This window comes from Anopheles ziemanni, chromosome 3, assembly GCF_943734765.1.
Source record: "Anopheles ziemanni chromosome 3, idAnoZiCoDA_A2_x.2, whole genome shotgun sequence".
Taxonomy (NCBI): Eukaryota; Metazoa; Arthropoda; class Insecta; order Diptera; family Culicidae; genus Anopheles; species Anopheles ziemanni.
Genome location: NC_080706.1, coordinates 49,270,664 through 49,297,271, shown reverse-complemented (window position 1 = coordinate 49,297,271; position 26,608 = coordinate 49,270,664). Strand labels below are relative to the sequence as shown.

At 43.4% G+C, this 26,608-nt stretch overlaps 4 protein-coding genes across 4 annotated transcripts in view; 1 reads left to right on the top strand and 3 right to left on the bottom strand.

Moving 5' to 3' along the window:
• Nucleotides 1-9,701, bottom strand: part of LOC131289998 (transcription intermediary factor 1-alpha) — a 46,140-nt gene extending 36,439 nt beyond the window's left edge. The window contains exon 1 of the mRNA XM_058319373.1: nt 9,443-9,701. Within this exon, the coding sequence (XP_058175356.1) occupies nt 9,443-9,586 (144 nt within the window). The 5' untranslated portion in view covers nt 9,587-9,701. The remainder of the gene's footprint in view (nt 1-9,442) is intronic.
• A 4,731-nt stretch (nt 9,702-14,432) lies between these two features.
• On the bottom strand, nt 14,433-15,206 carry LOC131288168 (DNA polymerase zeta subunit 2). Its single transcript, XM_058317280.1, has 2 exons — nt 15,112-15,206; nt 14,433-15,044 (listed from the first exon to the last, which is right to left on the bottom strand). Exons 1-2 carry the CDS (start codon nt 15,134-15,136, stop codon nt 14,461-14,463), a joined length of 609 nt encoding a protein of 202 aa, XP_058173263.1. The 5' UTR covers nt 15,137-15,206; the 3' UTR covers nt 14,433-14,460.
• Nucleotides 15,207-15,513: 307 nt separating this feature from the next.
• On the bottom strand, nt 15,514-20,784 carry LOC131288524 (peroxiredoxin-5, mitochondrial). Its single transcript, XM_058317663.1, has 2 exons — nt 20,459-20,784; nt 15,514-16,552 (listed from the first exon to the last, which is right to left on the bottom strand). Exons 1-2 carry the CDS (start codon nt 20,582-20,584, stop codon nt 16,094-16,096), a joined length of 585 nt encoding a protein of 194 aa, XP_058173646.1. The 5' UTR covers nt 20,585-20,784; the 3' UTR covers nt 15,514-16,093.
• Nucleotides 20,785-21,678: 894 nt separating this feature from the next.
• On the top strand, nt 21,679-26,296 carry LOC131288522 (erythroid differentiation-related factor 1). The gene is made up of 4 exons (XM_058317662.1): nt 21,679-23,176; nt 23,342-24,809; nt 24,879-25,205; nt 25,537-26,296. The coding sequence occupies exons 1-4, from the start codon at nt 21,679-21,681 to the stop codon at nt 26,174-26,176; spliced, it is 3,933 nt and encodes a 1,310-aa protein (XP_058173645.1). The 3' UTR covers nt 26,177-26,296.
• Nucleotides 26,297-26,608: the final 312 nt, after the last annotated feature.

Sequence of the window (26,608 nt, the reverse complement as noted above, 5' to 3'; positions counted from 1 at the left end):
AAGTAGCGTTTATTAATGAAGCTTGTTTTATTTGAGATTTTTGTTTGATTTGCAAATAATCGTGTTAGTTACTCGATACTGGGCAAATACGTAATATAGTAAGTTCATGTTTCACTTTCGGCAGCGATAACCCCCATCTGCGATAACAGGATTGATGTTGTGTATAAAACTGAACCGGATTAAAATTATCTACCGTCTAGACCGGACATAGCAAATCCGATTGGCGATAACAAAATAATTTAAACTTCGGGGATTCAATGAGATGAAAAATAAGTACCCGTAAAAAGATTATTCTTAATTTTTTAAACTCAATTGAAATGAGTTTAAAAAAATGCAAGCCCAGCATTGAAAACTACAGATAGTGGACAAAGCTAAAAACTGAACCAAAAAAGGCTCTAAAGATGGTTACGATGCGCGCGCATTAAATAAGGTTTTGAACTTGGTAAAAAAAAAATGACAGTAGAACGGTAGAACGAACAGCTGCACATTTATCAGCATTATTTTCACGCTTGCAGCATGATTGATGGAATGACGGAGCGCAATTTCGTCGATCGTCGTCCCACGCGCATTCCATCGAGGCGATGAGAGAAGGGTTAAAACGGCAGGGACGGACGGCGGTTGCTGTGGTCCATATTCCGTACTTCATCCTAGCAGAAATATATATATTTATGCGCTGCTGACAATGATTGATTTTTCCTTCAGTGCCATCCATTAATCCAATCCAGCCTTCGGTGGGGAGAAACTGGTGTCTGGTGAGCTTTAGAGGAGTGCGTGTTTTATAGAGGTATGAACGCTGAAGTTTAAGGTTAGACTTAGTTTTTATTTGCCGTTAAAAATCAACGGAAGAGCGCTTATTGCAGAGCCCGTGTCAGGGGTTGAGAAAAACAAAATTCAACGAACGTAGAAGACAAGGAAGTGAAACATTTAAAATATATAATTGAATTTATGATGGATTCATTCACTTAAGATGATGGATCGAGGTACAGTTTAGCAACATCATTTACATGTTTGGTACAAAATTTATTTTGCTTTAGCAATGATGTGTCGGCAGAAATTCTAGAACAAAATAAGTGATTGGCATTTTTTCTTATTTTGAAATATAAAATAAATTTACTATTGCATTCACTATGTGGGACCAATTATTAAAATAAATATGTATGTTTTAATTGACGGGAAGAAGGTAAAACATCCATGCTTGAATCAACCAGACTGCACAAAAAAAAACATTTAAAAGGATCTCCATTTAAATCACGGAAAAATATTCTATCAATGTTCGCTTCTTCGTTATCGTAATGTACTGAATAAACGTGCAAATCGGGCGAGAAAACATGCACCTGCTATTTATCAGCAGCGTTAAAAGTTATAACGCGGAAAAGGATTACCCCAACATACCATTACCGAGTGGTGCAAAATGCTAACGGACATACAATAAGAAAAAAAACCTCATAAACCCTTGTTTCTGTTATCTACCCAACCGATCAACGTCAAAATCGTAGCGTTAAGACTGATGAAATTAATGTGGTGTAAAAGAGGAGAACGGATGATCACACCGAAATATGCAAAACCATATACCAGCCATTAAATTATGTTACTGGCACCAAAAACAAGATGATAAAACTATTATAGAACCAAAGTGTGGCACGGCAGAACTTGAACAACTAGCTCGACTCGACAGGACATAAAACCTTCAAACCCAAGGTAAATCACAAGTAGAATAATACGAAACAATCGATAAACTAATATTTTAACTTACATGAAGTAACCCTAGGTTTAAGTAAAAAACAGTTCATTGATTGAAAATGTTCGTGGTCACGAACTGGGCCATTCTGTTGGATTGCGAATGTTTTTGCTCTTTGGAAACAACCCGTTAAGTTTGCTCTACGCTTTGTATTATTCGTTTTTGTAAACTCTTACAGTTGAATACCCTGCAACAGTATTCAATTTCTACACAGTAGCACAATTTTTGCCGTAGAATCGATTTTTAGATCGCTCTTCAAGCGAAGCGGTAAAATTTTAATGATTCTGTAGCAACGTTGCGACGAGCCATAAACGCAATTGCGCGATAAATTTGCGCGGGCACGAGTTTGTAGAATGTGATCGAAAATAAAAACTGAAAGCAAACCTGAAAGCAAATAACAGGATTTTGTCGAATAGATCTTCCTTTGCATTGATAGACACTTAGTGAAGATAACACCATGATAAGTTTTCGTTGGATTTATCATAAAACTATTCCAGGGCAGGAATTCGAGGACTTCGTGAAGATAACACCATGATAAGTTTTCGATGGATTTATCATAAGACTATTGAAGGGCAGGAATAGAAAGCTTAATATAAAAAAAAATACGATCATCAATGAGAAAACATGTTGCTTCGGTTTAACCGTGGTTTCGGTTAATGTTGGTGGATAGGGATATTGCCGTCAAAGACATTATCATTGAAAAGATGCGTACCGAGTTTTACTGAGTGTTTTTTTCAACAATCACAATCATAAAACTATATTGTTCGTGGTACATTGCACGAGGAGCTCGTTGTAAATTGTTCATGCGGAAAAACAAAGTCCCTACGCTCCAATCCTGCACCCAGAAATATGCTCACGTCGACCAGTCGAGGGGAATAAAACCGAATCTTTATAGCACCCCACCACACGCTGGTGCATGGTAACGATGTTACGCTTAACGATATTACGTCCGCAGTACTTTATTTTAATTTGGAATTTTATCCATTAATACCGGGCCCGGTGAAGCAGACACACGGTGGATAAGGCCGTCGTAAGCTAACGGTTGGGAAAAACATAACGACAGTAAGCCAGCACTGCGCCGCCAACGTAGAACACATTGCGTTCGATACCTTCGACCGATCCTCACGCTCGACAGGGATAGGATAGGATTGGCGCGAAATATGTTTCGCTCGATAAAAGGATTTGCAATTTTCTGTTTTTCTTTTTCATACGGCGATATTTTAATTCATTGCAGAAATACACTTACAACTACAACATTTTGCACTTTTGTTTATTGTGCTTGTTCAATCGCACAAACAATCCGGACGCGAAAGGATTGTTTGTTCTACTGAATGGTAAAGTTCTTTTGAAATGCTAATGATCTGCCCAAAACACGCTTATATCAGTAATATTTACTTGAAAAAAACATTCCACCATGGCTCAGATTTATATTTGTTGTAGAGATGACATGTTTGAACAACAAAAGAGCCAAAGAACCTATAAAGGAAAAATAATCTCCATTCAGAACTCAACCATTCATAAAAAGCCATCAGACGAAATGAAAGCCATCCGACAAATGGCGCATCGTAATGACGCTGGTCTCACGCGTAATGACAATGATCTCACATGCAATTCATGTTTTTTCATCCTGCTGAAATCATACCGACATGGAGCATATTCCTACCCAGCTGGAGCGTGTAGGTATCTATTGATTCTGCACACAACGAAAATAACCCCACACCAAAAGCTGACTATTCACTTTAACCCTTCAAAAGGAAAGGCAACAACAAGCACTCGAGGGTGCGATTATATTGGGGAAAGTAGAAACTCCCTAACATTACGCTGATTGCAGTTGATGAATGCAGTGCGCGTAGTACGGGGTGATATAATGATGCTTAGCAGCGTAGAACGGCAGATTTGGGGAGCGTGTCGGGTTTTGTCGGTCCATCATCTGCTAGATCTAATTTTGCTGAACATAGTTCTACACAAAACCCCTGCAGCACAAATAAGCCGTTTGAAATTCCGAAGGACGAGAGAGCGGACAGGCTAAGGAGAAAAATAAGTTTGCCAAGCAATTTCGCATGATCGGTGAGCACGATATGCAACGGTTTAGTTGTAAACAATAAAACCAAACAAAAAGATACACAATTTTGCCAACCCAAAAGAGTGTTGTTGTGTGTTGTTGTTGTTGCGCAACGTCTATCCCAGAACATGGCTAACCACGTGAGGCTGCATATAAATTGGTCACTTATCGATCCTTTTCCCCCCTCCGTATCTCCTACCGTTTAGTTGCCTGCCGCAAAGCATTTTAAGTGCACAAGCAACGAACGTGTCGGTTGTTTATTTTTACGATAATTACATCTTTGATCAAATGTGCGCAATGCGATAATTTGCGTTTTAAAGGATGGCGATATTAACGATGCAATATCAAACAGTCATAATCAGCCAAAACCATTATTTCTCTTCCATTGATATTTTATATCGATTGATGAATATTCCCTTTTGAAGTGGATGGCCCATTACTGATTTATCTTTTCCTAATGTTTTTCTTTCTTTTCCGGTGAATTTAAGACTATAAAAATATTGAGAACCGAAAGTGCAATACAAATAACTGCACACATCTCGGGTTTGGTTCCAAAATAAAACAAAATATTTTGTCAATCGCGTTTGTTATTTCGACCAGCCCCAAAATGGGAATCGCAATAAATTCACATCAAAATGCACCGAAACGCATCGCAATAAAATGAACATTTCGAATTTATTCATTGCGTTGCGATTCAGAAACAAAAGCTTCCCTTCCACTTTGACAATGCCGCCCCAACAAACCCAAAACTAGTTCGGTTTGGCAAACAAATAAATCTATCGCACATGCAAACAATAGTGGTTTGGGGCGAAAACCCCTAAATCTCAAGCACCAAAACAGCAAGCATGGGAGAAAAAGATGGCCACACTGATTGCATACCACGGGATTGCGGCGGTGGCCATACACTATCAAAACACGATATCGATTGTTTTACGCTCGAACGCACCACCGTCGCAGCTCATGTGCAGCGCGCATTTTGGCGTGCATTCATGCGCGAAAACGTATACCGCATACGCGAATTGTACCATTTGGGCAGCATCCCTCACATACACGTCGTCTTGTGCACGCGGCCTTGTTCTCGGGCTAGCATCGGGAGCCGGACACGCCACAGCATGCTCGAAAAGCGAGAGGAAGAAAGAAAGCAAATATATTTACAGAAAACAACACGTCGGCGGGTGTGAATTTTAACGCACCGGCGAGAAATCCCATACCACGTGCCAATTAAAAGTATGCTAACTAAATATTGACCACGATATGATGGTTTGCGGAACCAGGGTTTTCAACCAAAAAATCTAAACCAACAAAAAAGGTAGCATAGGAAAGGAACGTTCTGGAAGGATGTTACTGTAGACGGCGTGGTCGCGATGGTGGTAACATTTGGAATGTTGATGAACGTTTTCATCGGTTAGTGACAATTAAAGTGCATTTTAAAACTACGATGGTATTGTATTGGAAACCTGTCAAAACTGACTACTGAGATATGGACATTAACACTAGAACCGCCATATGGGACAATTTTGTCCCATTCGTTATGTATTCATATTTAGACATGTTTATTATTAACCTAATTATGTGGTTAAATAATTAATAAACATCATAATAACGTATAATAAAGCTTTATAAGCAACAAAAACAATAATAAAAAACATCGGATTGGGTTCATATCAACCGCATACCACGGATATGGAGGCCAGTTTTCTTTCCAATAATATAACATTATAGGGCTTTCAGTGATAAACGCTTATAATTATTCCTTAAAGGGTTCAACGACAGCGATCTAGGCTTATAGCTAGAAATTATTTAAACAATCAAGTGAAATGTAGGGTTTTAATGATCATAAAACAAGTCTTTTGTTCTAAGATGTTTGGGTCTACGCGTGCGTTTGGCTAAAAGAAGAGGAAAAAGCCTTTTTCGAAGGCAAAGGAACATCGAGATTAATTATTTAAAACATCTATAACACATCTTTAGGTTTCATGGCATCAGGACAAAATATTACATTGCTTCATCAGAACCTGGCTTACATGACTGTTCATCTCCACATAGGAAACTCTGCTAGGAAACTGGTGAAATTCCTGTCAAAGTTGTATGGAGTTTCGAGTTTCCTGAGTGCGCCAGGTGGACACGCATTAGTTCCAGTCTTCTTTGCTTCTTCTTAATCCGTCAGTTATTAAACGTCCAAACGAGGGGCTTTGCTAGTTCTGTCAAGAGTTTCCTACCAGTTTCCTACGAGTTTCCCCTCTGTTGCGGGAACCGAGTTTGTCAGTTTGTCAGAGAAGAGTGCGCTCGGCGGTTCTAGCGTTAAGGACTGCTCCCTTTGTGTACGTGGATAGTCAGTCATCTCTCGTAGGTCCGGCCTCGGTTGGGATTTGAACCCACACCGTCGAGGGTCGGCGTAACCACTCGGCTGTCGCGAATCCCTGACCGATCTATAATATACTGTTGGTTTATAGGTCACAGTAACTCTTCTCGGCGACCAAAAATGACGATAGCAAGATAGAAGTTGACATCATTCACTTTGCATGAGTCTAAATAAATATGCTAGGCAAAATTTTAAACAAGGAAGCTGGAGCGAATGGTCCTGTTTTCAGATGCTTCAGATTTGATAAAATTCAACAAAAACCTACTCAAGGTTCACCAGCACTTTCCAGAAATGCGACAACATTATAACAGAATATTTTCGTAGAATTCATCTGTAAACAATGGGAACTATTTGTGCTGGGAAATGAAATTGCAACAAACAATCCCCATTGCATGCTTGACATATTTTATATTCCCCTTCACATCATTACCCTCTTTTTGCACGCACTCTTGTGACTCACGCTCCTCCCGGGGCGGGAAAACACGATGTCGAACAAGATTGCAGATGACAACCCCCTTTACAAAACATGTTGTTGGTTGATTGACTGGAATGCAAACGAACGGGCTGCTTGCAACAGATGAAAAGGGAAAAAATTAAACGTTTATAATTCATTTGAATCACTTTAGTTGATATATTGTAAACGAATGCAATGCTAAAACCAATTGCACATTACATAAATTGAATGAGCAATTTAGATCGTTATTTTTTATACCCTTTTTCGCATTGTCGAAAGAACAGAAGGATCATTTCAAGAGCGTCTGTTTTCCCTCTAAGGAACAGCAAGAGATACCGTCCTTAGCAGCTAAGGTGCTTTGTTGGTCAAGCAACTGGAATAGATACAGAAGGACTTTCGGTTCTGATGGGGAGAGTTATTGGTTTTGCATTGTAGATGATTCGAGAAAGAAGAACGTCCTACGAGATAGTCGAGCTGTTTGTCGAGCCTGTGAACAATATTCTGAAGTTGGCGAACGTAGGAAAGATCCGGAAGATAAGGCAGGGATCTTGAGAAGGTGCAGAAGATTGAAGAAAGCTGGTAAACAGATCCTGACGGACAAAGAATGGGACGATCCAGCCATCAATTGGTGGTTTCGTCAAAGAAAATTGTTATTTAATTGGCTGCTGTGTAATTTAAATGTATCGATAAAATACAAATGGTTCAACAATTCATTAATTTATCCTTTGCGATACAACTTTGACCCTTGAAATGCGACAAACCAAAACAAATCCTCTTCAATGAAGCCACATCCGATTGCAACAAATTCCAATAAATTCTAACCTTATTTTTGCAGTTCGCAATTTCTTCGTGGACTTTCTCCCCAACTCCTCTCTACACTTCATGTGAAATGGGCTACAGCAAAACAAACCACGCATTGCCGCATCAATAAAAACTCATCCGCGAACACACGAACACATCGGCGACTGGCGAAAGGCCGGCTAGCTAGTGTGTGAGGGACAACAAACAAATAAACCATTCTCCCTCTGCTTCTCGACGGACGGCATCGGGCGACCGGGCAGCGAACAGCTGACGGCGGACGATGGGGATGATGACAATTGCACCGACCGACCATATGATCAGTCAAGGTCTTGCAAGGAATGGAAAGTGTAGGAAAGCTTGCGGCCGACCCGTTGTATGAACGTTGTTGTATGAACGCCACCCGTAAGGATGGCGAGAATTTACATCGGCTTCTTCATTTGTCGCTTGCTTTCGGTCGCTTTCACACAAACTTTCTCCCTTCCATCGTATGGGAGGACACTTACTTGGCAGACCAAAGCGAAAATGGCATGGCATTTATCCCACAACACTTGCTCCTAGTAGAAAAAAGGGCAATCACTGAATGCGTGGGTCGGTATCGTGGATAAGCTTCATTGTGTTGTATGAAAATGTTAGTGACTAAGTGGGGTATTTGATGACATTCATTTTCCGAGCCTTGCCAAACCCAGACGGACGAAAAGAGAAACGTCTACAGCACTCCTGTCAAGTCTGCACCTAAGGAGATGATAATTGGTGCCGACTTTTGCCGACGAAGGACGTCAATACACACCGAATACTTGAATCAAGATGTGTAGGTGTGGTCCGCAAATACATTTATTTCGCGTGACCTTAGCTACGGTCTAGCTGAAATTAGTTTGAAGCTAGACAGACTTTTGTTCCGTTGAAACCATACAAAACCAGGCGCCTCCATTGACTCGGAAATGGTGTAAACAAAATATTTAAAAGTTCATTTCAACGAACGGCGTTTTTCCTTTGCCTATAGTCAAATTCTTTATTTTAAATTATGTAACAAGCAACGGGAACACTCGGGCTTTTTTTTGAAACAAAAAAATACGAAAGGTATAACTTTATTAAGCCCTCCCCCGGGTAACAAAATCGCACACAAAAATAGGGAAAAAGAACACAGCGAGTGTTTCAATCCAAGAAATACAATTACTGCAAATTTCCGCATGTCATTCACACCAGAAACCATTGTCAGCCTGGCGGGGCACGTCACAGCCGTAAATTGATTCAATTTAAAAATCAGCATCCACCAGCAGCGACTCGACGGTGCGAGAAAGTTTCAATTATCCTGCTTTTGCTTTGCGGTATTCATTTTTGCTATATTTTTGCCAGCGGCAGCATACTCTTAACATCGAATTTCACTTAATGGACAGGCAAATATGAAAGTACCGGAGAATATTGAAATGACGAACGATGATAGGTACGTTTTTAACATACCGTTCGTTTGTTGATAATTAAATTAACATAACGCGTAAGTATGCAAGAAAGCTTTTTGTTGTACAACCGGTTGGTTCATATTTGATAAGAACCTGAAGAATACGATTCTAGAATATATACAAGTTGAAAACGTGATAAAAAGCAGTCGTTTTGAAAAGTATTATCAAGTCTAATTCTAGAGAGAGCGAACCTTCATATGGGAATTTGTGACTATGTGTTTCTTGTAAAACAAAAAGCAGTACACAAACATAACTTGGATTGTTTAAAATAATAACAGTATAGTAGACACCAAGATCATATGTACATATAGCCTCTACCGTGTTGTAGCAGTTCAACAAAACTTAGGAGACAAATTGAATGTAATGTGATTGGTAAATAAACTAATAAGGCCAAAAAAAGCATTTTTTTGGTAGAAAGTAAAACCATGAACGTTATTAAAAATAATTAGAACATATAATATGGAAATAGAGATAATGAAATCTGGCATAATCCATTTTTAAAACATGATCGAAAGGAATTATCTTTCGACTAACGAATAAATACCTATTGCATTCCATTGGTATGACTTACCTTATTTTCCACACTGTCGCAAAGGTTGCCCTTCTCCGTGGCATCGAACAGTTCCTGCTTGATGTTTTCCGGCAGCAGTGGGAGAAAATCGTTCATGGTATCGGAAAGGTCGTCCGTTTCCATGTTGCCAACCGAGGACGCCATCGTGCAGAGTACAGGGGACGAGGACCCCGTCGTTACCGGGGGTTACGAGATTCAATTAATCTTCCGCTTTAGCACACTGATCCACGTGTTGGACAAGAACATTCGGTGGTCTCACGATTCTGATTTTTCTTCACCCAAATGGCTGACCTTGACCTCGCGGTTGACACCGGGAAACCTTGACGACCTGGCCCCGAGGATGGCTTTCCTCTAGCGAAAGGATTTTTGATCACTTTTTCACCTCACTTTCACCAACACACGAAATGGGTTGAAAGTGTGACGGTGTGAATGATCGAAATCCAACACTACGCTAACTTTCGCTAATTTCAAACCAAACACTTTTTTAGCACCTCGCGGGTGCATCGGATGAGTTTCGCATCATAAACTCCAATGCAATCGTGGTAAAGTTTGAGCGCACACATCAGGGAATACACATACACAAGGAATTATACTGGTCCACGGATCCTGTCGGATATCCTGGAAATTACTTTGAGGCCATTTTTCCACACCCCACTAGCCGCGGCATCCTGATGATGTTACCTATGGAAAAACCAAAACAACAAACACATTTTATTTCACCTCAGCTTCTTCCACTTCCACCTCCAACAGAGATCCTTTTCCCCTCACATACACACACATACACACATACACACATCGACAATAGCTTGGCAACCTTGCCCTAGTATATAACGGCAGACATTGGCACAGGACGCCAAACGCCAGGAGCAGGAAGGGATGGAAGGGCCAAACGCAGCGGTGGCGCTTCTGTGCTGCGTTTTTTCCCTTTTTTCACAAGCTTCTCGCTTTGTACATGTACACACAAACACACACATTCACATAACGCACACTTGCGCTCACACTTTCTATTTTTCCCTTCGCTGCTGCAGAAGCACGACACACCAACACAGCGGTAGGGCCTGCTTTGAGGAAAATACGCGACTTGCTGATGTTATTGACATCGCTCCGGGAGCAAACGCCGACCTGCCCTTTTCCGATTCTGAAGCCGCTGCGAAATTCACGAAGCAAAACTATGCTTTCCATGCACACCGAATTTCGCACGCTCAGCCACACACACGCACGCACCATAAAGCATCGATGCGAAGCACCCCTGGAAGCCCTGAAAGAGCGCCACGAAGGAAAATGGCCGCCGATGAAAACTCGCGCACCCGGTCGTGCTGGTCACACCGCACGCCGCTGGCGTCCGCTAGGGCCGCGGCAAGAGCTTGTCAGGAACGGGCAGCAATTAATGAGACTTTTCTGTTTGTTAAACTTTCCATGAACCGACGAACTTTTATCGAACATTCTCGAAACCGTACGAACCAGGCAAACTTGGATGCTGTGAGGAACACCTTTTTTATGCTATACGACGAAGCCACATCGTCTCATACACTTCAGAACATCACCGATTCCATAGGCGGGCGATTCAGCATTGATGCATTTGATTGCTGGCAACATGAACCAGGAGGTTTGGTGAAAACTAGCAATAACCCTGTATTTAGCAGCTACAAGCACTTTTATGACGCAGCTGATTGGGTCAATTAACTTCTGGAGCTTGTTGAAGGGTACCGTTCTTCTCCTAAAACTTACTTGCAATCAATCAGATAACCTCTACCACCATCGCGGTACAAGTGAACACACTTTAGCACACACATTTGTTTTGTGAAACAAACTAAACTTTCAGTTTTAAGAACCGAATGTAGCGAACTCATAGATTCTTCCGGCTAAAAAAGGTAATCTCCAACATCGGCTGCACAATTTCACCGTACGTCTGCTAAATGGTAATTTGCCGTACGTCGTTTCATTCAAGAGCTGCTAGCACCGATCACAGAATACCACGTAAAACCCCTCAAAACACGACCCTGTTTCCCACGCACAATATTTTCGTTTACCAACGCTTATGAAACCCACGCACTCACCGCAAAATATATTTTTCTTATTATTTGACTGAACTACACAAAAGAATAAAGAAGCATTGCTCGTACTTTTGGAAAATGTAGTATTTTTATCCTGCGCGTCCTTTTCTGTGATGACAGCGGCGGCAGACTCCTTTGCAATCGCAAGCGAATAGCATCCGAACGACGATGAAGCACTTTGACGACAACATTGCACGAAAAGTTTTCTCGCTCTGTCTACTAGTGTTGGCAGAATCGGGATTCGGAAGATTCGAAGATTCGATCCCTAGACGGATTCTAAAGATTCGAATCCCATCTGACGGATTCTAAAGATTTGATTCGATTAGGATTCGAATCAGATTTGATTGGTTTGGGACTCGATTTGATTCGATTCTGACTTGATCCTAAACTGTTTGAATCGGCTCACAATGATTTGAGTCGAATTAGTCACATAACTAGTCGATCTAGAGACAATGTAATTGATTTAAGTTTACTCAAATCGAACGCTGGGTAGAATGTCCAATGGACATAGATTGAGTTTTTTGCGCGATTTGCAAGTTAGGCTCTAGAAAAAATCCTGGAACCTATTTTTTACAAAGAAATACAGTAGAATGTCCATTATCCGAGTTGTTCTACCCAACCAAACCCATTTCATCAGGACCAGACCATTTTTACCGGATTCTGATCGGATTCTGTTGATTCAGATTAGGATACACAATTTCCAGACTGACATTGATTTGTTTACATGATGATGATGATGATGATGATGATGATCATGATGAGTCTCACCGCTTACCCCTACATAGGTTTGAGAGGGACGAAAGTATCTTGCGATATTAAATATAAATCATCAAACGAGGGGGCATTGGGGCAATACTCTCCAGAACAATCGCATCCAACTCTGCTCCATTCATACGGTCGCCATCGATTGCACAAAGGGGTACATCTTAGATTTCCCAACTAGCAAAAGGAGACCACTTTCTGGAGTAGGACAGGTATTTTCGCACAGTTTTGTTTAACACCGCCAGCTATCAATGATTGATAGTGTAGTGAAATCCACCAGTACTACTTAAGGGACCTGATCTTGTTCCTTCCATACAACGGTCCCGAGCAACCACCTCGAAAGGTAAGTCCCCCAAGGTTAACGAGGCACCTTTCCGGAGGGTAAGAGGGTATTTATGCTCTGTTTGTAGTTCCCCCCGCCAATTACCATTGGTTGATAATGTGGTGCCACTATCAAGAACAGAAAGGGACCCAACTACAGCGAGATGTGTAGATACTATTAGTCCTTTTCGTACAGCCATGTCCACCAATTGTCCTCGTATACGCGCGCGTGTCTCAAAACTATGTAGACTCATTCATTCTATTAAGTTAAATAAAAATAAAAGGCTCAAAAACTACAAAATTTACTAAATACATTGCAAGCACAGCGTCTGACAACTTTCTTCACGAATACGACGCAAAGGCGATTGAACTCTCTTAGATTTCGCGCTTGTTTAATCTCTTTCGGCATCCTGTTGTACCAATGTACTCCTTTAAAAACAACGAATTTCGTTCCAGACAATTAGCCAGGAAGTCTTGGCTCACCGGCATTACGAATGTGATACCGATGCACGTCAGACCCAACCACTATCCTTTCCCCCAAATACGTTGGTACCAGGCCTTTCAAAATTTTGTGCACAAAAGTCTACAGTTCCAAAGGACCACTATCCGCTGCTTGGACTGTTCCGACTGTTTCTTGGATTGGGATTAGGATTTGGGGATTTGGTTTACCCACCACTACGGACGAAACTAGCGCCAAACTGGCATCAACAAGCTTCAAAAACCTTGGTCACAACTGTAAATAATGGCTAATTTCTCAATAACTTTTTAGTGGCTTGGCCAATTTTAATTCCAGACCCCTCAAATGAAAGGTCTTTTAAAGACTGATAGCTCTGTGCAACAAAGACTCTTTCGTAATTCTTAGTTTATGAAATTCTGAGGTGTAGATGCAGAAACCTTGGTTGGTATCTTCTGCTGAAATAACAAATTTGTTAATAACTTTGCAACTGCTTAACCGATTTGTACATGTGACCCCTTAAATGAAAGGTCTGCTCAAGACACACAACTTTGTCTAACAATAGATCATTCTATATTTTCTAGTTTTTGAGAAAGTTTATTTTTCGAAAAGCTTCGGAAATCTACCGGTTCGACCGGAACAAGGTACTCAATACTTCGAATAGCCATTTAGGCAAAAAATTGCTAATTTGTTAATAACTTTTGATTCTTTGAACCGATTTTCACGATTCAAATGAAAGGTCTGCTCAAGACACACAACTTTAATACCTGCATTGCCAACTCGAAATTGGCCCGGTTGACTATAAGTGATGGCGATGAGGAGTGACTGATAGTTGAGGTTAGAAAACCTCCAAATGTAATTTTCATATAATCCCAGGAAAACCCAGTTTGATAGTTCCTGATTCGCGAATTCTCTCTTCGAAAGAGAGATTTTGCGATTTTGCGAGAGAATTTGCAATTCTTTATCTCGATAGCGATAGCGATCCAGATTGTCCTGGGGACCATTCACAAGCTCGATTTAGCCTTTGGATCAATTCAACCATTGATTGTACAATTGTTAAAGTAACACATCAGATGAAAAATCGGCATTAGATGAGCATGACGGATTGGGATTCGGATTCGAAGATCCGGATCTCAGAATGGATTTGAATCGAAAGATTCGAATCCTTGTAGGGATTCAGTTTTTCCATCACTACTGTCTACCATGCAGTGTGACGCCATCTTTGTATTCGTGAAGACGTGCCGGCTGTTTCAGTGCGTTTATGCTATCCGCGTTCGTTACTTTGCGCAGCTAGCCGCAGATCTGTGCTGAGTAAATTCAAAAAAGATCTTTTCGTTTTTTAAAACTAGTCTTTTGCTCAAATTCGAATAGAAAGACACAGTGGTTAAAAAAATGGGTCAAAAACTTTATTCATTAATCTTCTTATGTTAATTGTACTCTTCGACATAAACTTGTATTCCTACAGAAGATGTGTGCTGGACCGGCAATAGCTGTATTTTGGACTTTTCCATCGCTTCTTCGATCGCATTGTTTTTAACGAACGGGAAGCTCTGCAGCCTTGGATCGGTCCCGATTTTCACGAACGCCGACTCCGTCGTGTGAAGTACAATTTTAAATCGCACATCGTCGTCCGCGGGGAGCGGTTTCAGATCTTTCATCCGGGAGTCTAGCGCCAGCAGTGATGATCGTAGCTCTTCCTCGAACGCAAGCATACATTGATCTTTTTCCAGGGCAAACCCTTTATGATCAAAGTCGAACACGTAACTTTCCTTCGGTTTCTCCTCGTCGTGGTAGATGAGCACCTCCAAACGCCGCAGTTTGTGCGTCCGATTCAATTCACGGGCCGCCCGAAGGGTCTTCTCGATGTACTCGTTCAAAGTCTTGTAAATCGACATGTACACGGGAATGTTGTACGCTTTGCGGGCACGAAAAATTGCTTCCGGATAGAGGTTTCGTTTGTATAGTATTGCGTTTACGTATATTTCTACCATTTCCATGATGACGTCATTTTCTACGAAAAGAAGCAAATCGATTTTTAAAAAGGTAACAAAATTGGCCTGTACGTATAATCGGCTTACCAAGATTTTCTAAACCCGGTCCCATCTTCTTCACTTTTCCTTGTATGTTTAGATAGCGTCTAGAAGCGCGAAACAAATAAGTTTGTTTGCATAATTTTGATTGTGGAATGTTTGACAACATCAATTTAATTTTCGCCGTCAACAAGCGAAAAACGATTCACGTAGAATAGAGCAAGACAATTGCTACCAGATGGCGCTAATCATGTTTCACGATTTGAAATGATCGCTTCAAACGCTATATTCCGATCAATTGCTTTTGTATACCGTTGGGCAGACTTTTAACAAATCCTAGATCTGGAAGATGTTATTTTTCCTGGATAATGTTGAATAAAATATTGAGCAAGTTCAACAGTTTTTCTTCCAATCATTGTACACAAAACAACAATCAAGTATGATGCATAGCAAAATGTATGTATTTCTTGCATTACTATTATTCCATCAAATTTCTAATTCAATGAAATGTTTCTCTATATTCGAACGGCACATACACCCGCTGTATGTTGCAGGTTCTATTCTTAGCGTCTTGCCAAAATTGGGATCGCGTGATAGTAGTTTAGCAGGGTTCTAGCCTGAATTATTCCCACTGCGAATAGGGACATAATCCGCTAGTTATTGTTCTCAATGTGCACACAAATTGGGATGTTGATATATGTATATATTTCTTCTCTCAGGTATCCTTTTTTTATAACACTTATCAATGCTCCAATAGGGACAGAAACGACTCGATGATGTTCAACAATTAGCAAAAGACAATTACCGTAAGTAGCAAAGTGAGTGGTTTAGAATTTCGATCGCAATGTTTTTAACTTCTATCCTACGAGGGTAACATCTATTGGGTCACAGGGTTGCAATGTTGGTACTGGTTTATCGTGACTGTATCCGCGGCGTTGCTAAATCTTCCGCGATAATTGAGCGTTAATTGAGAGAAAAAAGATGCTCACAAAGTGGAAAACAGTGCTTGCGTGTGTGAGAGGGTGTTCGTCTACAGCTTGATCTTGTCGGCCAACGAACAGGACAGTCCCGTACCGTCCGGTTCCACGTTGAGTGACTTCACCACGCCATCCTCCAGCACCATCGAGTACCGCTTCGAGCGTAGGCCACCGAGTGGTGGCAGATCGGCGCCCAGATCGAGGGCCTTCGTGAAGGCGGCGGCCGGATCGGCCAGCATGCGCACCTTACCGCTGGCATTGTGCTGCTTGCCCCAGGCGGACATGACGAACGGGTCGTTTACTGAAACGCACACAATTTCCGTCGCACCAGACGACTTCAGTTCCGCTGCCTTCTCGACGTACCCCGGCAGGTGGGTCTTGGAGCAGCCGGGCGTGAAGGCGCCAGGAACGGCAAACAGGATCACCTTCTTGCCGGCGCACAGATCCGCTACGTTGACTTTGTTGGCCGGTGAATCCTCGAACAGGTCGACCGAGGGTACCTTATCTCCTTCCTTCCGTCATAGCCGTCGTTGTAGTGCATGAGCATGGAAAAAAGAAGAAAGTAAATGAGACAACGCGTTAGTTACGAAAAGCTGTAAACCACCTTTTCCCCTTAACCACGAACACACACACACACACACAGCGACAAGTATCGATTTATTACGGACCATTTACCTTCGATTCTTGCCATTACACCACCAAAAGGACACCGGCAATGAAATATAGATCGCCGACCCGAGAACCAACCCCGCATCATCCCACTTTAAGCAAGCAATAATCTACCGACCCCCCATTCCCCTGTCCGACAGGTAACTTCCTTTAACCTCATTCCTTTTTCCCCGGGCGGACCGAAAACAAATGAGATAATACATATTTCATGCGGCACAGCTCACCAAGGATCCATAACGGCCCGGGACACGATGGCAATAATCGTGGGACACACACATATTACTCCGGTCATGAATTCCCATTTGCGTTATCGTTTGCGGTTGGAACGTTTTTAATGAATCGTTATGTGCCAGGCTGAGGGGAGGGCTTGGACGGATGAGTGTGATGTTGCCACGATGGGTTCCGGCATTTGCATGTGAAAAGCCTATCCAAAACGAATGGTGGGTTCGTGAAAAATATCGATAGGCGCTGCATGCTCCGGAATGAGTATCATGGTGATATTCTCCTGATGAAGGCCATTAATTTTCTACTTCAATTCAAATCTCTAATCAAGCCCACCATTACCACCCATTCGGCGTAACATACAAACGCACGTTGATGACGGTATAAATTGAATCGGTTTGCCGTAATTGAATTTGAGTCTCGTAATCCAATATAATTAATTCGTACCCTTCCGTGCATTTGTTTTTTTCGTGTGAGTTATGCCCACTCTTCCATCGGAGCTAAAGTTTCACGGCATGCTGAGTCGTGCTTTCCCCATCGACAAAAACGTCCTCATCAAATCCATCAACCGTAGGATGGGGTCTTTCTGAATGGAGCGACCTTTTGTGCTTTTGCTTTGCCTGGCCGGCAAAGTGGTTTCAAGTATCACTTGTATCACAAACTACTCTCTCGATCTATCTTTTAGCCCATCGATGCGGATGAATTGAGTTGGGTGCTTCGGGATTTTATGAACAGGACAAGATAAGCGCACGCACAATACGCATACTGCAAGTCACCGTTATCGCTCGGTATATTTGTACCCAAATTTCGTTAACATCGAAACGAGTGTTACCGTTCAAGTTGTCTAGAGTTTTTCCCACTATCCAACGGTTCAATGAGGTGAATCGATCCAACTCATACAATTCAACTTAAAGTGACATTGCCCGTTTTATTTTATACACAACTATTGACGGTTATAAAACAACATAACTACTGGAATTATTCATGACATGTTTTAATATGACACGACCTAAATTTTGACAAAATGTTACAATTACTGTCGTTGCTTTTTTCACGAAAGATTTGCCAATTGTCATTGTAAACAAGAAACTTTTAAATTTCGCATTAAAATTATTTTATTTTAGCTATTTAAATGAACAGATGAGTTAGGAAAATATTTCCTTAAACAGATCAAATCCAATTAAAGGCCCAGTTGGAACGATATGTTTGATTGAAACAAAACTGATTCCTCAAGGGTTTGTTCTCTGCTCAGCTCCGTTTCGTAGAACAAAGTACCTTGATTAACTTAAGATATCCTTAGGTTAAACATTCCACAGCCATAGAGCAAAATACGGCACGCGAACAAAGACCAGAAAACATCCCTTATTTCAAAGAATAACCACAAAAGTTTTACCGTGACCCCTTGGAAAGCAAAGGTGAAAAATAACTGACTAGAATGAGTAGCAAAGATGCCACCCTTCTCTCTATTCTAGATCTTATCTACGCATTCCTCTTTGTGTGTGCGTGCGCTTTCCCTTAAAACCCAATTAAAAAGGATTTTCCGGAAAGCGCTGCTTCCTCCATTGCGGTTTCTATCGGGTTGGTGAAGTTATTCCAGCTCATGGGGTACTCTGAATAAACTTTCCTTGCTCTCCGTGGCGATACAAAGCTTTCGCCGCCGTCCGAACACCCCAAAGCCCAACTGAATCAACAAATAGTATATCCCAAAGTTCTTCAACTCCTATTGCGTACCGGGGCCACCAGTTGAGGGCGACGGTTGGTCAAGGTAGTGTGAGCAGTAGTGCCGGGGAGTCCACTTTGAAAGATACACAAACACACGTATCTTTGGTTATGTTTACCGAATCAACAAACCGGCGCATAAAGGTTAAACTACCGAACAGCACCGTCCAGGGATGGTTCGGTTAGGCTAAGATAATATGATCCTTACCACGAACTTTTCGCTTCTAGGATGTGGTGTTCTCGTAAGGTAGAGCAAAAACCATGCGACTGATGACGAAAGGAAAAAGAACAACGCACACCTCCACATGCCTGCCGGGGCAGCGAACATTAAGCCCCAAAGGACGTCGTCAGAAAAATAACATTTCCCCACTCGTTACCGTCAATGTTCTGCCTACTTTGCCGCCGACGTCAAACGTCCTGGTGTGTGTTGGAAAAGAATGAGCGGAAATTTCCCACGATGGCCAACCAACGTTGTTCAATGTGCCGGAAAAGTGAACCGTGTGGGTGGTGGGTGGTTTCTCTGTTTCCTTAACAACGAGGTAGATTTTTTTTTCTGTGCAATAAAACGAGCGAAATTCGAAAAATGTAACCACGTGGAAAGCACAGTAGAGCAGAACAACCAAGCCTGCTATGATAATTTTCAAACCAGCTCAAATTTCAAGTGCAGTGGCATTACCGCACGGTTGCTTCTGCACGAGCGCACCTTAAAAGAAAAGCATGCTCCTTCGTCCTGCCGTCATTTTTCCCTGCTTCGTCATATGGTGTGAGATGTGATGTCTGCACAGGACACACATGCCGTATGGGAAGAGAATCATAAATAACACAGAAAGGGTACACGGCCCGGCTCGTTAGTATCGATCGCGGGCGTACGTGCGAATATTCGCCCAAATGGCTCGAATGTAGGCGCTGGTTAGTGGGACAACGTTATCCTTTATGTCTCTGTTCACACGCTACCCAACCGATTCTGTCCTTTAGCAGAATCCGAGCCCCCAAGCAAAACAAAAAAAAAATGAAAAACGGAGCATATACGTGGCTTCGAACGGTTATTGTTTGTTTCACCTGGCCGGTAGGCAAATTTGCATTTGCCTAATGGAATCACAAACAATGCACGAGCGAACGGCGAATGCACCGACATGCTGCTGTGCACCTGGGAAAACCTTCCCCATCCTTACTTCCTTGTTGTGTGCCAAGGTTTGGTTTGGGCAGACCGCACTTTAAATGATTGTTAAAGAGTGGTGTGGCAATCGGCCACACGCCTTTCAGACGTGTTTTGTTTGATCTCCATGGTATTCTAAAGGGGTTCTAGCACTACCCTAAACAATTTTTCCGAGCTTTGTTTGGAATTTCCTCATCAACTCGGAATCAAACATTCCTGATTTTAAATGTTAAATTTTCCACCTTTCTAATTTTTAAAAAGTTTGCAACTCGTTGCAAAATAAAATTCTAGGTGAGGTTCTACGATTAAAATTTTTATCAAACCCTTCCCTTTTCTTCACATTAAATTATGCACCAAACATACTTATGTATGCAAACGAAACGCCGCTCCAACCGCAGTGTGACCAATCGACAGAACTAACGCTTGATCCTCCATTTGCCACTGATATGTCCGATGACCGATAGATGGGACGCGGCGGTTCGAGAACACGCTAAACAAAACGCGTCATATTGCGGCGGAAGTGTTGAATGTACGCCTCGAGGGGCATTATGTAATGCGCGATGTGTTTGTTTGGTGATAATTACGTTCCATTGCACAACGCACTGTTGAATTGCACCACTTTCGCAGGTGAATAGTTTTGAAGCACATTTACCTTAATTTGCACCATCTTCGAGGTATGGAATGAGGCAGCAACGTTCAGCAACTGTTGGGGACGTCCGCACTGGTTCAGCACACAGGACTTAATGAAGGTACACGACGGACGCACGAGTGAATTCATCAATGTTCAGGCGGGTGGCAACCGGCACGAAGAGACAGGAACCGGAACGGGACGGAACGCAGAGAAAGCAACACACAAACCGGTCGGCAAGAACAACCGCGCTTCGTGGAGCACAGAAGTCAGGGGGTCGTTGAGGAGAAGATGTGCTGCTGCTGGAAACACGTACTAAACTGAGCAGGACAGAACTAGTGCTGTATCTTTGCTTCGTTCTGCTATCTGTTTGGAGTTAGCTGTAATAAAAAAATAAAGATTCTACTGTAGCGAACGAATCGTGTCTGTATACCGAGGTATTTTTTTTGTTTCTATCGTAGCCTCCTTCTCCGGTGTGCTAGCGATACGTTTGGGAAATGAAGTTCGTTTGCGAATGATTTTTTTATGAACCAATCCGGTTGGATACACCGACTACATATGGCCCACGGGAGGAGCAAGGACTAACAAGAAGCTAACGAGGATTTAACGAGCACGGCATGGGGGACATCGGGATTTGCCGGCGGATATTTACAGCTGTTGTGTAAGGATAAAAACACACCACTAACACCCCTGCCATAGTGACACATACAACAGTAGGCGGATAAAAAGTGAAAACAAACGAGTGCTGTATATCCTTTCCCAACAGTCGCGAATGCTCGCTGAATTAATACTTGAAGAAATCAGGTAATAAAGAAACTATTTCTGATAAAAAACCGATATTATGGGAATTTTTACTACCTTATTTCCTTCGTCGAAAGAAACACGAACCGCAATGTGTTGTTGCACAACCTGAACTACCTTTTGTCATCAAATACAAGGTTGATAGAGCCCGGGAATTCTCTCGCTGCTCCAAGATCACGTTTCTACTTACCTTGGGTAAACTACGAACAAAACAAACCAGCTGTTGTAGCTGTCAAAACAATACTTTTCTAGCACGGTCTCACACATTCTAGAAGCCAAAGACATCGTTGCGGAACGAATCTAACGAAAACGACCGATTCATTTAATTGTTTCCACATGTAACAACCGACTGGGTGGCGCTTACAAAGGTACACTGAATAATAGGAAAAGTTTGTCTCAGTTAGCAAACTGTTCAATCAAGTTTCATCTATTCCTCCCACCAGATGGACGATATCGATATCGCACTGTGCCCGGTTACGGCAGTATCGGACCGGCACGCAGATATGGAGGTAAAATCGAATGCCATCGTACGGTTTTCCATCGTTCAAAGTGCGGTCCCGTTCGGTCGGTTAAAGTGTAACACCAATCTCAACATGCCACCGTCGAACTGGCTCAGCAATTCGGCCAACTCGTACGGCTTGGGACAGTTCCTATCGCATCAGGCCGGATTCAGCAGCTTTCGGATGGCGAACATGTTCCCGGACTGTGTAGGCGGGGTGGATGTGGTGTCGGATGCGGAAAATATCAAACGATTGCTCAAGCTGCCGTACTCGCCCAAGAGCGTCATATCGATGATTGTGCATCGAATCGAAAATACGCTGCTGATTGACGAGTTCGATGTGGCCAAATACTTGCTGCGCCAGGAGGAGAGCGAGTGGCAGTGGTTACGATCGTTTATCTACGAAAACATTCTTAAAAGTCTGAGTGACAATGAGCGGAAGCTGTTCCTCCACCCGAAAACACGTGAAGCGTTCCAGCAGAAGTATCTTACGTCCAAGTTTCTCTACCACAGTTTGCAGTCGGGCGAAAAGGATGAGGCAACGGACGAGCTGACCTATAACGGGCCGAACGATTGTGCACCGTACAAACCGTTACCCCTGGCCGGTCCGGTTCTACCGGAGCCGTCGAAAGAGGAAAATCTTCCCGATGCGCAGCAGACGAACCACGTGTTTAATAGGAACGTTATTTGGACATTCGAAGACATCCGCATGCTGATCGGCACAGATATGCCCATCTTTGGCGGAGCAAATAGACCTTGCATAAGCCTTCGGTTGCGCGACGAAACGAAACCGATCAACGTGCTCACCGGTATCGACTACTGGCTGGACAACCTGATGTCCAACGTGCCAGAGGTGGTCATGTGCTACCATCTGGACGGTATCGTTCAGCGGTATGGGCTGATAAAGACGGAAGATTTGCCACGGCTGGAAAATTCCGAATTCTCACCACAACTCATCCGCAACGTAGCCCAAAACATACTGGCCTTTCTGAAGGCGAACGTCACGAAGGCGGGTCACACGTACTGGCTGTTTAAGGCTCGGAATGACGATGTGGTTAAACTGTACGATCTGACCACACTGTGCAAGGCACACGGTGGCACTACCGATGGAGACGATGACGATAACGAAGAGCTACCGCCCGAGGAACCGGATGACGAGGATGGTGTAACCGGTGACGGGACACCAAAGTTGCCCGCCACCGGTGGGTCTCCAAACGGACAGAATCCATTCACCGTGCCAGTGGCGATGTTACTCTATACGGTGGCGAGAAACATGAAAAACTCCATCGAAGGTGGAAACCTGTCGGCCTCTAAGGCTGGTGCAATCCGAACCTTGCTCAATAATTGCATCAAACTGTTGCCGAAGGAAAAGTATCCACAAATCGTTACCTCGTCACACTATATCCTCTCGGATTTGCACATTCCTGCCGATACCGATCCAGGTAGGCTAGTAGCCTTAAGAGTCATTCATTATTTGTCTGTTTTTGTCTAGAATTTAAGAATTTAGAAAATTACCCAAATAAGTATGTCCCATAGACACGTTAATGTCTGAATCAGTCACTTTTATTTCATCATATTAACACATTTTTCTTGCTTTGATTTGAAAGGATCCCCCAAATTTAATAACGCCGTTGATGAAGAGGATGATGAATCGGCTTATTTGTTCGGAGAACGCATCTCGACGCCCTCAGAAAATGACCCCGACACCGAAGACGATGGTCACGGGTCGAAGGAGAACATTACGACCAACGGGGACGATGGTGGTAACGGATGCAACGGAAAACTGGAAGCTGCCATCAAGAGCATCCAGGACACACTGAAAGAGTACAAGGCAGACGAGCGTTTCGGCAAACACAATTCCCGCCCGGAGCCACTAGTGTGCGACACGGCGGAACGGTGTCACACCGCACTGCAGCACATTGTGGATGGGTTGCAGTGTCTGCAGTACTTCGACAGCTACGAGGAGCAAAAGCAGAAGGAGAAGGAAAAGGAAGCCGAACGGCGCAAGATTATCCACGAAGAGATGCACCAGAATATGGCCAAATCGGACAGTGCGATCCCGTTACCGTACGAACCGATCGGTGGGGAGCCGCGTCCGGTCGATCCCGATCGGGTCATTCCGATGGGCTGGAAGGGAAAGGATGTGGGGGAGAATCGGAACAGTGGGCTAGAGGAGGAAAAATCTAACCATGCCAAGGGTGGTAAGAAACGTTCGAAGCGAAAGGAACGGAACCACGGGAAGGCGGGAAAAGAAGATCAGCCCAATGCGCCACACGTTGCCGAAATAGACCCGCGAGCACTCCTACTGAAGGGACAAATTGGTGTGATAAAATCGTGGAACGTACATCTCAAGATTCTACTTTTCGAGAAAGCGTGTCTTGTGTACGCGACCATGGCCGAGCAGCACTATGCCCAGCAGCGGTACGGTACTACCCTGCACCATCTCTACTCTGCCATCCGGTGCCAGCAGGTAGTGACAAAGTACATCTCCTCCGTCTCATCGCAGCGCAGTCTGCTGCTTGGCCGAGCGGGCGATTGCTTTTTCCAGCTGGCCAAACAGTGGGACCATATTGGGCAGTATATGGAGCAGTTCCGGGACGTGCACCGGCTTGACCAGCTGATCATGGACGAGCTGGTAAAGGACATTGGCACCGAGGTGGAAAACACTCTCCCTGTTCCGACGGAAAACGTCGAGCAGCTGATGGTTACCAGCTGCGGATGTTATGAGACAGCCATCGCTTGCGCGTCAAAAGATTCGCAGGATGAGCTACGGCGTCGGTTGGGAAGCGTTCGAAACGAGCTGGGGGTAAAGTATATGCACTGGGCGCAAGAGGAGTACCACAAGTACTGGGAGGGCGAGCCAGAAGCACAGACTGATGGGGAGAGCGGAACAAAGGAGAATCCTCCCGGCGGAGAGCCATTGTATCAGCTTTTGGCGAAGAAATCGTATGATTCGTTACAGAAAGGTGTGACGCTGTTTGAAGCGGTTAACGACACCACAAATTTTGCGTTTCTACTCTGCAACATGGGACGCTTTATGCGATTCCGAGCGCATATCCACTTGGTCGGCGAAAGGTAAGTTAAACGGTACTAAAAATGACTTACTCCATACTGACATACTCATTTTGAAATATTTTCCTCCAGTCCTAATAATGTGAACATACAGAAAAAATTCTACCACGAAGCGTTCACCTACTATCAGCGGGCTCTCGGGACGCTTGGGTCGCGCAAGGAACATCCGGATCTCTGGTCGCTCGTCACGTGGGAGCTTTCCACTGCCACCTTTAATCTGGCCAAGCAACTGCAGGATCACAACGTGATCAGCCCGGACGGGCAGGGCCACCAATCGCAGGAGGAGGTCGAACAGGAGGTGGTGGAAATGTTGCAGCGGGCGCTCAAGTTGTGCGATCAGGACAACAGTGGACCGAAGCAAGTTCTTTACTCATTCCGTGCCGCCCTTATTCATCATCGGTAAGTTCGATACGATCGAAGAGTGCTTTGATACAACTTTGTTTCGACTTTGTTTCTTCTATCGCAATTTATCATTTACAAAATCAAATCTCAGTTCCGAAGAGATTTTCATTTCACTTTATATTCAAATTTTAAATTTTATTTTCAAATGTTTGGAACAAAAGTAAAAATAAGTATTTTCTGGGGGTAAAAAAGGGATTTTTGTGATCGAATTCCGATGTATAACATCACGCCTACTTTTCGAAGAAACATGTAAAGGATGTACACGAGAAGATAGGAAATTTAATCATTTTGATATTTCGTTACATTCTTCACGTGAACCTACACTTAGGATCGCCTCGTACTACCACATGTCCTATCGCTCGGCCGCCGACGAACACCGGAGAAAAACGATCCTGCAGCTAACGAAACTGCACTACGAGAAGGCTGCCAAAACATTCGAAAGTCTCGCCGAGCCGCAGGAATTCCTTCAGATCCAGATGGAACGGATTGCGCTGCAGGAGTACCAGTGCGAACAGGCACCAACGACGGCCGCCAAAACGCGCCATCTGCTGGCCGCCCTGGACATGTGCAAACAGGCGCATCCACTGATCGAGCAACTGGCCTCGACCAAAGGGCAGGGTATGGACGAAACGCCAAGCGTCCCTGGCGCTGACGGAAGCGGTGGCTTCGGAGAGATACAAAAACTACTGGAACTGTTCGAAAAACGACTGCAGGTGATGCTTCGTACGCTCACCAAGCTGGCGCTGATGGTGGCGGGTGGCAAGAAGGACACCAATGACCGCACGACCGATCGAACCGCTACCCACTACAAGACGCTGTTTGCTGTGGCCCTGCAGAAGCGTCCGGCCAAAAACGCGGAAGATATCGCACGGGACGGTGCTGAGGTGATTAGAGAATATGCCTTACATTTATCGTGTATTTTACGGAAAATTTGTGACCTTGATCGCGCTTACCTTGAGACGCGATGAAAATGGTTGTACTACTGCCAAGAAGGGTCAGTTAATGCTGGGGAAGGAAGGTATGCTGAATACAGTCAGTTCGTTGCGGGATCTTCACTTTTGTTTTCTAAAATAAACCTATGAAACCTAGCCCTAGCTGCTACGCCGCCGTGCTCATCAATGAATCCGAACGGCCTTCGTGACCCAGTTTGTCGTGCGTCTTAGAATACCGCGACGGTTGCTTCCTCTTTTCCTTTGCGTACTAACCAGATTCTAATTATCCGCGGTAAAAAAAGATTTACTCAACGATACGTGTGACTTAAAATTAACTTGACAACAAATCCCGCCCGGATTAGGCTCCTTGTTGGATGACGCATATTTATATTGCGCGAAAAGGCGAAAACATTGCGAGATTAAGATCGCAAAAACATCTTTGAAGATCATGTTTTTGTTTTCCACCAT